This window comes from Prunus mume, linkage group LG3, assembly GCF_029339155.1.
Source record: "Prunus mume cultivar Tortuosa linkage group LG3, ASM2933915v1, whole genome shotgun sequence".
Taxonomy (NCBI): Eukaryota; Viridiplantae; Streptophyta; class Magnoliopsida; order Rosales; family Rosaceae; genus Prunus; species Prunus mume.
The window spans coordinates 19,878,638-19,890,428 of record NC_142700.1 but is presented as its reverse complement, the minus strand read 5'-3'; the positions used below and the strand labels follow the sequence as shown (position 1 = coordinate 19,890,428).

General features: G+C 39.0%; 2 protein-coding genes across 3 annotated transcripts; both read right to left on the bottom strand.

Annotated features, from left to right (window-relative positions):
• Positions 1–155: 155 nt before the first annotated feature.
• LOC148919031 (uncharacterized) lies at positions 156–3,974 on the bottom strand. Its single transcript, XM_089049078.1, has 9 exons — positions 3,818–3,974; positions 2,991–3,118; positions 2,794–2,910; positions 2,030–2,223; positions 1,841–1,946; positions 1,571–1,721; positions 1,280–1,419; positions 763–929; positions 156–684 (listed from the first exon to the last, which is right to left on the bottom strand). Exons 2-9 carry the CDS (start codon positions 3,049–3,051, stop codon positions 391–393), a joined length of 1,230 nt encoding a protein of 409 aa, XP_088905204.1. The 5' UTR covers positions 3,052–3,118; positions 3,818–3,974; the 3' UTR covers positions 156–390.
• A 4,553-nt stretch (positions 3,975–8,527) lies between these two features.
• Positions 8,528–11,512, bottom strand: LOC103342729 (uncharacterized). Of its 2 annotated transcripts, none has more exons than XM_008246369.3 (10): positions 11,374–11,512; positions 11,072–11,138; positions 10,849–10,968; positions 10,681–10,748; positions 10,073–10,181; positions 9,926–9,994; positions 9,736–9,793; positions 9,237–9,472; positions 9,094–9,145; positions 8,528–8,982 (listed from the first exon to the last, which is right to left on the bottom strand). In XM_008246369.3, the coding sequence occupies exons 2-10, from the start codon at positions 11,072–11,074 to the stop codon at positions 8,915–8,917; spliced, it is 783 nt and encodes a 260-aa protein (XP_008244591.1). In that variant the 5' UTR covers positions 11,075–11,138; positions 11,374–11,512; the 3' UTR covers positions 8,528–8,914. The 2 variants fall into 2 exon arrangements, with proteins under 2 accessions (XP_008244591.1, XP_008244592.1); XM_008246370.3 differs by lacking the exon at positions 11,374–11,512 and adding an exon at positions 11,249–11,298.
• Between the last annotated feature and the right edge of the window lie 279 nt (positions 11,513–11,791).

The following is an 11,791-nucleotide window of genomic DNA, read 5'->3' as shown; positions in this document are numbered from 1 at the left end:
CTACAGAGAAGGGGATTCGAATTTAGGTACAAACGAGCGGGCAACCTACATCTGCGTCTTCCTTTTGACAAACCATTTGTCAACTAAATTAACAAATAGATGAATTTTTGGGTTGATCTCGGGACTAGCTAGTAACGTTTTAGGTATAACAAGGATATATCAAGCCACTTGTGCTTTATAGAATCTCTCCAATGTTCATAAATGCAGCAAATCGGTATTGTATGTTAAGCCAGAAAACTATGTTAGCTCTCTGAATCACTAGCTAAACAACTAGTTACAGATGTATGGATGGTAAGTCGAAGAAATAAAAAAAGAAAACACATCAGGGAAGAGTGATGTATAAACAAGAGAATACAAAACATCTGCGTATCCTGCTATGTTAATTCATTCTCAGTCTCTCTTTGTCCGAGCAACATCAACAAGGTATTGATTCAAATTCTGACCAAATATTTTTGTAGAGAACGACTCCGTGACATGCTTTCGAGCTTCCGTACCCATTCTCTGTGCCATCTGTGGGTCTTGAATGAGTTTAGCCATAGCCAAGGAGAATTCTCTTGAGTTACCCTCACAAAGAAATCCTGTTACGCCATTCTTAACTGTCTCTACAGGTCCCCCACTATTGCATGCAATAACAGGTTTGTGAGCCGCCATCGCTTCCAGAGGAACAATGCCAAAGTGTTCATCCTGCATTATTGAACACTGCATGTCAAATTTATTTCTTCACTACATCCAATCAATGGAACAAAATAAAGTAATTAGCACCTTTGGCGTATAAAGAACACATAGGCATTGGGAGAGAAGTGCATTTCTTTCAGCTGTCGAGCAAGATGTGATGAAGTTAACCTGACTAGACACTCCTTCCCTTTCCGCTAAACTTCTGAGCTCCTCCAAGTACTCAACATTTTCCTTCAAGCGCTTATCAAAACCACCTAAAACAAAGGACATGTATCAATTTTTTCATCCGTATGCGCAGTAACTCATGCACTCCTATCAATCAAAGTATGAAATGATGTTGCATTAATGTATCAATGTCAACTGGTAGGCATTCGAGTAGGCATTGGATCCTTTGGTATATGGCCCAAACAAATATCATCGAGAATTACCGAAAACAAGGACCAAGCATAACTAACCCGTAGCTTATATAGTAATTTAAAGTCCATTTTATTGTTTGCCTAGCTACATATATCCTATAAAATATTTTTTTTAAAAGGGATGTGCTTACTAATTAGCATAAAACATGCTTCAATATACCCAGGCAGATAACTAAGTAGGAACTTGCCTGCAATTGTCAAGGAAGCTTCAGCTAGATTAAGGTCTTGAAGCACATCTCCTCCAAGGGTGCGAAGCATAGAAAAGGCTAAAATTGCCAAGTCTATATTCTTTTTCTTCTCAAAACGGTTGATGGACAGAAAATTCAACCTGCAACAAGGAAATAAACAAAGAAGAACTGAAACTGTAAATCACCAGATAAAATTCAAAGAAAAGTCATCAAACAAATGGTTAGATATGGAATAATAAAAGCATGTCTAAAACCGTAAGGAACCAATAAATAAACAAACATGTTCGTTACTTGTAAGAATTGGTGGGTTCATCAAACTGATTCACATTGACAGCTGGGTAAAGAACAGCTGGCCGAACTCCTCGTGCATCCAGATGCTTGAAGGTCTTTGCAAACATAGATTCTGTAAATTTGCTATTAACAAGAATCTTATCTGCAATTCCTGCAGCAGTATCATTTAAAAAAATAATGTGGTAAGGAATAGTTGTATACACACAGCAAACTAAAGAGATGCAGCAGACACATCACATAAAACGATATAACCAAGAAATGGAATCAGACCAGTTGTCATTTCTTCTATGAAGTCTATCGGTTTTCTATATATCCTCCTTAGAATAGTTGTATGTTGAGCCAGCAATAAATCTGGAAAATGACAATAAAACAGAACCTGCACACAAAGATGCAACACATAAAACAACTATAATAGCAAACACTGCTACAAAACAATTCGTACAAGATAGGTTCAAGCACCTTTGTTGACTTCTTCAGCTTCAGCAATGGGATGACAATAGAAACCTGATCTGCTAGTATCACATCGAATGATGGCCACATGACTAGCATACACAGAGCAACAAAAAGGCACCGTAGATATGCACACAAAGCATGAAGATGATAGAATATATGTCGGGGTAGGAAAGCACCATACACAGTCACAGGAAAGGTACCTGACAAATCGATAACATTAAAACATCAAACTATGCACTGCTTTTGAATGATAGCTAATCAACACTAAACTGAGAACAGGTTCCCCAAAAAGGAAGCAGAAAGTATAAGTCACCTTCCAACTCTAAGGCCTAACACCCATCCGACTATTTAGTAGCACACATGTGCCATGAATTTCTCAAGGCAGGTTGTATTTCCAACCATGCTACTCCTAGAATACACACACCAAGACTACTTGAACCTGAAATCTCCAGTATTTTACTGTGACTTATTTTCTTCCTCAATCAAAAGGATGAGTACAAAATTTTATCTTCTTGTGTATGTAAACTAGGTCATCATGTACATCTCTGATTTCAACTTTCAAATGGCATTACAATGCCTCTTTTTGCAATTTTATGTCAAAAGAAAACAATAGTATTCAGCAAAGAATATGGGCAAGAGTTTTAGTGATTGACGAACACACTCCTATTTGATTTGTTGTGCCATACACACTCCAACACTAACTAAACCCCACCACATTTTCACAAATACCACGATTTCAAAGATAAATTTAAAGTACAAAAAAGGCACACCAGAAATAGTCTCCTCAAAACATCGATTTTTGTCATGGTGAGCTGTGAAAACATGAACGTTATGCCCATGGGATGCGAGTTCCACAGCTGCATCAACAATTAGTCTTTCAGCTCCACCTGCACATACATTGCAACAATATAAGGCCAAAACAACTTCTTTACAATCTTCAATGATAACAAGAAGAAACAGAAATTACCTATACCCAGATCGGGATGAATAATAGCAATATTCAACTTTGAGCTTCCTTTCTTTGCCATTTTCCAACAAACGAAAGATTATCCAGTTCTTGGTAAATTCTCATTCAAGGAGAAGATTGGGTCAAAACTGGGTCCAGATGAGAGATAGGAAAATAGAAGTATCAGCATTACATGACATGAACTAGTGTAAAATTCACAAACATGGTGTCTCTATGAAATCAAATACAATATTGAAACAAGGCAGAATTAGCTTAAAAGACAAATAACCTAATCTTAAAATACACCATTGGTCGGCCTATCTACTAAGAGAACTGGACCTAGTCTAGTGCGAATGGAGGGAATCGTACGGTATTGCCCGGGTCATTTGGTGAATTTCCACTTATGAAATCTCACCTCACCAATCTCCTCTGATAATTTTATTTATTTTCTGTTGAAGCTATCCTTATTACGTTAACGATGAATAATCCCTTAATTATCACACAATAAACTAATCCAAAATAAGTTGGGAGATCACCCGAACAAACTACAAGATTTTGCAGCAAAGAAACTGATTTACAAAGCAATTAGCTTTCTACACCCAAAGTAAATATAGAAATTACCAACTTCCAAAGGTTTTAAATAAATAAATAAAAATTAAAAAAATTAAAAAAAATCAAAGAATTCGTAAAATTTCCAACCGACGCATATCAATTATGATCATGAAAATTGCCTAAATAATAAACTTAATGGATATATGCACATATATTACGAATCATTTGGGTCACAATCCTGAACTGGGCAAAGAGGAAAAGATGCAGAGTGCAGAAAAAGCCAAGCCTTGACTTACCAACTCTACTCGTGAGAGAGACGAACATTTGCAGAGAGAGGAGACTGGGTTAGCCGTTATCTCGGTGACTTCGAACATTTTGTCGAGTTGAGCATAAATGGGGTTTTGGGTCGAGGTTTGGGTTGGGCACACTGAAAAACTCTTCCGCTCAAAGCCCGCCCAAAATACTTATGCGAATGAGCTTGAGGTTTATTGAGTTTTGGCTTTTTGAATACAAGCGATAGTCTCCTGTTTGGTTCGTTGAAATTATTTGATGAAAAATAATTTTCCATGTCTTTTCTCAAGAGATGAGAAATGGAGATTCATTTCCCATGTTTGGTTTGTGTAGGAATATAAAACAAAGTTCGAACATACGAATTATTGGTATGCAAGCAATGGCGAACCTATGAATTTTTAAGGGGAGTGACAACATTTGAAAGGCTAAAAGTATGTGAGGGAAATCCAAGTGCAAGGAGTCCATGAACCCATCTACATTAGTCAACAGGGAAGAGAGAAACTTTGAATAAATAAAAGTGAAATATGCATAAAACAAAATTAACTTATAAGTTGAGAAACTAAGAAAGGACAGATGCCAAATAAGGGGGATTAAAGTTCATGGATATTTATTAAATAGAGATACACCATTAAGAGAATTTGGGAGACAACAAGTTTATGTGAAGCAGAAATCAAATTGAATATTACGAAGTCTCTTTCAAATATCTAATCGAACATGTGGTGGGCATCAGCAGAGGGGCAAATTCTAGCCACACCAAAGAATTTTCCGGCGAGGGAAGGTGCAGTGCACCTCCTTGCTCATGTGTTGGTCCGTATGCAACTAAGATGAATTTTCTTTTCAACCAAACAATCCATGAAAAATAATGACGAGATGAGCTAAGATTAAGTAAAGTCAATAGCGGATTAAAGAACTAAAACAAAGGCAAATATTGGTTGAAAGAATATTAATAAAATAAAATATTTATGGGCATATTATTCTTCGACACACACACTAATATCTTGGGAGTACCTATGCTAAATTTGGACATTTTGGTCATTACATTGTCACACCTCGATGCAGGTAGCATGGAGGAGGCTCTTTCATGGTTGAAATTACTAGTCACGGAAAATTCATGCGGAAGTGCTTGTTATTGTTAGGATTTGGTTTGTGTGCTAGCATTTACCTGGGCCGAAAAACTAAATGCTACGTGACAAATGGCGTTCTAGCTTAAATTCTTGTAGATGGCATTTGATTGCCTGGAGCAAATCCCACTTTCCAAACAATAAAAAAGTTATTAACAGGTTGATGGGGGAGATTGATTTACTATACAACAGGTCGACTCACTGAATGTGGAGCAGGAAAAAGAATTAATTACCCATCTTTCGGAAGCATGGATGAGAGAAGACTCTTACTGGAAGCAGAGGTCTCGCATACTGTGGTTAAATGATGGTGATCGAAATACAAAATTTTTCCATACGTCTACGGCTATTAGACGTAATCGCAACTGCATTTCTAGAATTTTGGGTGACGATGGCACTTTGTATGAAAAACAAGAAGATGTTGAAAGAGTTTTCAATGACTACTTCTCGAAGCTTTTTGCCTCTGATGGCAGCCGTACATGGAATGGTGTATTGGATTGTATACACCCTATTGTTAACGATGATTGGAACCGTGAGCTTTGTAGACCTATTGAGCTTGAGGAGGTAAAAGATGCTGTTATCCAACTGGGCTCTCTCAAAGCCCCGGGTCCTGACGGATTCCCAGGCCTATTCTATCAAAAGTATTGGGACGAGGTCAAAGAAGTCATTATGGGTACTGCTATGAGTTATTCTGAGAGTTGGGAGGCTGTACAAGGTTTTAATCATACGAATATTGCTCTAATTCCAAAAGTCCTGAACCCGGAGATCCCATCTCAGTTTTGACCTATTAGCCTCTGTAATAATGCTTACAAAATACTTTCGAAGATCCTGGCAAACCGGTTAAAGGATATTCTTCCACATCTTACATCCCATCAACAGAATGCCTTCATACCAGGGAGACAAATCCAGGATAATATTCTTGTTGCTCATGAGGTTTTTCACTATCTCAGACTAAAGCGAAAGGGTAAGGTGGGAGAACTTAGGCTAAAACTTGATATGAATAAAGCCTATGATCATGTTGAGTGGGATTTTCTTGAAGCCACTATGAAAAAAATGGGTTTTGGTAACTTTTGGATTAATATGGTTATGAGATGTGTAACTACAGTATCTTTCTCTGTGGTTATCAATGGCAAACCGGGTAGCTCTTTTATTCCCTCTCGTGGTCTTTGTCAAGGGGATCCACTATCTCCCTACCTTTTCATCTTGATCAGTGATGTTCTCTCACGTAATGTGGAGGTTGCTGTGAGCTGCGGCTGTCTTCATGGTGTCCGTATTTGTCGGAGTGGCCCAACCATATCTCACCTTTTGTTTGCTGATGATTCTCTTTTTTTCATCCGTGCTACAGCATAGAACTTCAGTGTTTTGAAAAAGATTGTTGATGACTATTGTTTGGCATCAGGCCAAAAGCTCAATGTGGATAAATCATCCTTATTTTTTAGCCCAAATGTCTCTGACTCTCTTGCTGGGGAAATCAATAACACGTTGGGGATGTCTTCTACTCTTGATCCTGGCACTTATTTGGGTCTGCCTTCTATTTGGGGGAGATCAAAAACCGCTGCCTTGAACTACATTGTTGATCGCATTCAGAATAGAGTTCACGGATGGAAATCAAAGTTTTTAAATCCTGCTGGTAAGGAGGTCCTGATAAAGGCCAAGGCGTACCCGATGTCTTGCTTTAGATTCCCCGTGACCACTTGCAAACAAATTAATGGTATTCTTAGTAACTTCTGGTGGATTAATGGTGATGCCAAAGCTCATATTCATTGGAAGAGATAGGAGGTGTTATGCCTCCCAAAGGCCGAGGGAGGCTTGGGTTTTAGAGAACTAGAAAATTTCAATCTTTCTCTCCTAGCTAAACAGTGTTGGCGTATCTGGCATAATCCTGATGCTTTTTGGGTATGTGTTCTGAGAGCCAAGTACTTCCCTGATGGTGATTTCTTGAAAGCTAGAAGAGGGCCGTGTCCTTCTTGGGCATGGGCTAGCTTATTTGAAGGTCGTAAGATTATGTCTGATGGTGCCATATGGCAAATTGGCAATGGTTTGAAAGTGAAGATCTGGAGCGATAACTGGCTGCACCACAAACCATCCTGCGTCCAAAGCCAACCATCACTATTTCCGGCCCTATTCCAACTTTCGTAAATGATCTCATTGATAGGGATTTGAGAGAATGGAATCTGGCGAGCATCTCAAATGTTATTGAGCCCGATGTGGCAAATTTAATCCGTGCTATTCCTCTCTGTAATCTCACTCGTGAGGATACTCTGATTTGGCCTTGGAATAAAGATGGATTCTTTTCTGTTCGCAGTGGTTACCATTGGGCTATGGAAAATTTGGTGGCTGTGTGTAGTGTGCCGGAGCATCACTCCCACCAAGTAGATAAAAAGTTATGAAAGTCAATATGGAGTATGAAAGTTTTACCAAAGATCAAACTTTTCTTTTGGAGGGCTTTGACCAATTCCCTGCCCACTCTAAAAAACCTGTTTCAACGCAGAGCTAGGACTACTCCAGTTTGTACTTTATGCCATTCTTGTGATGAGTCACCCGAACATGCTATTCTCTTGTGCCTTTGGACTGCTTGTGTTTGGTTTGGTATCCCCTTAAACTACTGTGTGAATGTTCAAAGCGTAACTTCCCTTGACAGATGGCTATTGGGAGTTACTACTTCTTTGGCTCTTTTTGAAGAAAGGAATAAGGAGATTCTTGTTTTGGTGGGCATCACGTGTTGGGAGATTTGGAATGAAAGATGTTCTACGATTTTTGATGGTCGTTCCCCAAGCCCTTACTCTGTTATTAGAAAAGTTATTTCTTTATGGGGAGAATTGTGTCCTTCCTCGAGTGTTACTACTAGTTCTACTCCCTCTTTTTCTCCCCTCCATGCTCTCTGGAGGGTTCCCCCACATCCTTATATTAAGGTTAATGTGGATGGAGCTTGGAAAAAGGACTCTCTGCAGGGTGGTGTGGGTTGCTGCTTGCGTGATTCTAGGGGCAAATTGTTGGCTGGTATGAGTAAGGCTACTCTCCGGAACTCTGCAGTAGAAGTGGAAGCAGAAGCTGTTTTGGAAGGGCTAATTCTAGCAAAAGAGAAAAATTGTCAGAAAATCATTCTTGAAAGTGATTCAATGGATGTTGTCTCTTGTATGAGGAACGAAAATCTGCGCGGCAATTGGAGAATCATCCCTATTATCTTGGAGATCAGGAGACTCTCTTCATGGTTCACCTCGGTCAAATGGGAATGGGTATCTCGCCAAGCAAATCAAGCTGCGCATGCTGCTGCAGCTCTATCAAATATGAGGGTGCGAACTTTGCGTTGGGCCTCATAGCCTCCTCCCTCTATGGTTCGGGCATTGGCTAAGGACGGTTTGCCGCGCCCCCCTAGTAATTAGTTTTGGTTATTAGATATGTTTACTTGTTGTATTTCCAGTTTCTATCTCCTGGGAGGTATCTTTGGCCTCCCTGTGATTTGTTTGTATTGCTCTGGGGTTCTCCCCTGTCCTTGTATGCTTCTTGCAACTTCCTGTTTGGTGCTGCTGGAGCCTTTTCTGGCTTTTAATGTAGTATTATTCAGACAAAAAAAAAAAGAAAAAAGGTTGCAGTCCATAAAAAAAAAAAAAATACATTAATCAGCTTAAATTGTGTTATCTAAATGGAAAACGTTTGCAATCCCTGCTTTTTTTAGTTTGTTGAACCACACAATACAATTTAGACAAACGTCCGCTGGAAAATTTTCATAATGACACTGATCTGGTAATAAATTTGAACAAAGAGTTATTCTGAATTAGCCACAACATGCACTCAGCATTCAGGTTCTAGAGACAAAATTGTGTGGCATAAACATTCGATCTCTCAGTTTAAAACCATATATATTTGTGTCAAAAACATTAGGGGTGAGGACATATTGGCTGGCGGTGCATGATGCGACATGGATACCAGATGCAACGCCAGAAGTCCACTCCACAATTCAGTGATGCTCATCGAGTGGCCCTCTTAAACGAGCAGGACTGCATTTACACATCCGTCGTTCTCTGGATTATTTGTCACCTGAGCATATTTCCCTGCATCGATCACAAAGCAAAAGTTAAATTCTCCAACACAAGTCAGAATCTAAAGAATCCACGTTTAAAAGTGTGCATGATAGCAAAACGCTACATAAAGGTTGAACTCACCCCATACAACTTTCCCTGCAGGTGTGACTAGACCAAGTTCACTTACATTCACCTGATATCCACAGAATAGATGAGTAAATAATGAAATACACCGTGGATTGGCTTTATACATGCAATAAACCATCACATAACAAATGAGGTACCTCAATGATGGTTCCCTTGGTCAAGACACCGAGAGAGGTATACATTTGACCATTAGGATTCTTCTTCACACCAATGATCTCAAGGTTAAAAGTGCACTTGAGTTCAGGGTGTGTCACATGAGCTTTGGTGAATCGCAATCCACTGGGCCGGATAAACCTCTCGTACTTTGGAGGTTTCCTCGTGAAACCAGGTCCTACAAATGTGGCTTTTGTGACCATCCTCTTCCATTGCTTGGCTACAAAACAGAACCAAGTATATAAGCTGCCAGGAACCAAAACAACAAATTTAATGAAAATACTGGCATCAGTTTTCACATATCCTAAATATTATTTATACAAGCTTACCATGAAAAAATCAAGATAATGAATAACTTCATCTCGTTATGAGGGAAATCTAACTCTCATAAGCCTAATTAATAATCATAAATTTAGGGGAAAAACCAGCCAAGACTCTGGTGGTTGGTATGGGAATAGTGAGGAAAAGTTAAAGAATACTTACTCTTGCGTTTTCCAGATCTAAGAATTTTAAACATCTCATCTTCAGCCACAGGCCTTACCTGGAGAAGATATAACTCAGTCAGAAAATTATATCAAGATTAACAAAAGAGAAATGCTATTGCACTGTACCGAAAATTCATTCACACAGAAAAGTAAAGAGGCTAAAGGAAGAATGTGGCAGATGTTCTTACCTTGGGTAGAGGGACTTCCCATTTCCCAGCTTTCTCCTTCCTTTTTTGCTTGATGGTGTTGTTGAGAATCTGTTTCCAGCATAATGTTAGATAAAAAACATGATGAAATATATTTCCATAAAATCAATACTAGCTAGCACATATTACTTTTGCACGTGTTGTGTTGTCACGATCCAGAAGATATGCTGGAACAGCTCCTTCGTGAACATCATCATCCACCTTGCGCCTCGTTGATGACTCCTCATGCATAGCCAACCTGTCGACATTCACAAACAATACTTTTATTTTACATAAATATAATTCACCAGTTGCATGCACACAAATCTAATACACCGAGGTATTGACATACAGGCAAACTACCTATGATAGACATTTAGAAACAATAAAAAGAAGCAAATAAACTTACGTAGTCATACAGCTGTAAATATGAACGTAGCTATGTCTAGGTGTATACGTAGAGCATACAGTTGTAAATATGAATGTAGCTATGTCAAGGTGTATATGTCACACCAAATTAATAATCATGCCACCAGTGCAATATGAAAAATAAAAGTTAAAAGCATCAATTTAATGCAATTGTAAGTTCTTAGAGATTTATCTTAACAATCTAAGGGAATATGGTTGACTACATGAAAAGCTACTAAGTAAGAAGATATCATTTCTAAGAAACTTAAAGAGTTAATGAGTAGTTTTTCAGAGAATAATCAACAGAACACAATGATAAACTGGAATGAGATCCGCATAATAGAACTCACGTTTTCTTCATGAGAGCCTTTTCTGCATAGCGTTTCTTAGCAAACATCTTACCCTTGATACCCAGAGCCTGTTCCATGACAAACATTCGAAAGAAACAGAATAAGCACAAATTTCCCTATGATTTTTAACTTTTAAGGAAAATAGAAGAAAAGGAGAGAATTGATGACCTTCTGGGCAGTCTCTGAACGCTTGTGGACCAAACGAGCCTCCTTCTTGCGCTTTCGCTCGAAGTGGTCTGGTCGGTACCCATACCGCTTCCTGTGAAGCTCTATGTAATCTCCCTGCGGCTGTATTTCACAAACAACAATAATATACCATATGAAATCATGTCCTGAACAATATGAAAGCTAGAGAAAAATTAAAACAGACGGAGAGAGATGGAGAACGAACCATGGTTGCAGAGAGTTTGTCGCTCTCGGTTTGTTGTCAAAATTCACGGGGAAGCCTCGGCAAGAATCTATAAAACCATAATCACATAAATAACATAATACAAACTAAGCAAGTGTTAAGAACTATCTAACAGAAACATAATGAACCCCAGTTTGCTTCGTATCTCAGTCAGTGCACCTCATAGTTGCCTAATTCGCTCACCCCCTACGAATTTCGATCTGGATCGAGCGTACCCAATTGCGGTACGGTATCGACCTGGAACGAAAGATTTAACGACTCAGTTCCAGAGGTGAGAACATTACCTGATAGACGACGTCGCTGCTACAGAACAGTACCTGACCGCCGACAGCAGATGAGCAATCTAGGGCATATGAGGGAGAGTATAAGGGAAAGGAAGATATTGGGTTCGGAGAGGAATTTTTTGGACGAATGGATTCCAAGAGCCCAGCCCAGGCAAAAGGCCCTGGTCTCCCAAAATCAGCTCCAGGGCTTACATCCAGCCCGAGCAAGAGCTGGCAAGGCCCAAGGCAAGATAGCCCGAGCTGTTGTCTGAAGGCGCTAACGTCAGCAAAGAATTTTTTTTTAAAAAATCGAAACAATTTCTTAAACATTACAAAAAAATTCAAATTTTTTTTTAAAATACATACCTAGCAAATTTTTATTCATTAATCTCATGTGAATAGTAATTGTTCTTGAGTTGCCATAGCAATAAGTAGAAGA

What these genes read in the sequence shown, in the direction of transcription:
- LOC148919031 (XM_089049078.1), bottom strand. Translation starts at nt 3,051, where the DNA reads ATGGCAAAGAAAGGAAGCTCAAAGTTGAATATTGCTATTATTCATCCC. An exon ending in CATAGAAGAAATGACAACTG is followed by an intron (nt 1,722 to 1,840) that starts GTCTGATTCCAT and finishes ATACTGCTGCAG; the next exon opens with GAATTGCAGATAAGATTCTT. An exon ending in AGCTTCCTTGACAATTGCAG is followed by an intron (nt 930 to 1,279) that starts GCAAGTTCCTAC and finishes CCTTTGTTTTAG; the next exon opens with GTGGTTTTGATAAGCGCTTG.
- LOC103342729 (XM_008246369.3), bottom strand. An exon ending in GTTCAGAGACTGCCCAGAAG is followed by an intron (nt 10,749 to 10,848) that starts GTCATCAATTCT and finishes GTCATGGAACAG; the next exon opens with GCTCTGGGTATCAAGGGTAA. An exon ending in GGGAAGTCCCTCTACCCAAG is followed by an intron (nt 9,794 to 9,925) that starts GTAAGAACATCT and finishes TATCTTCTCCAG; the next exon opens with GTAAGGCCTGTGGCTGAAGA.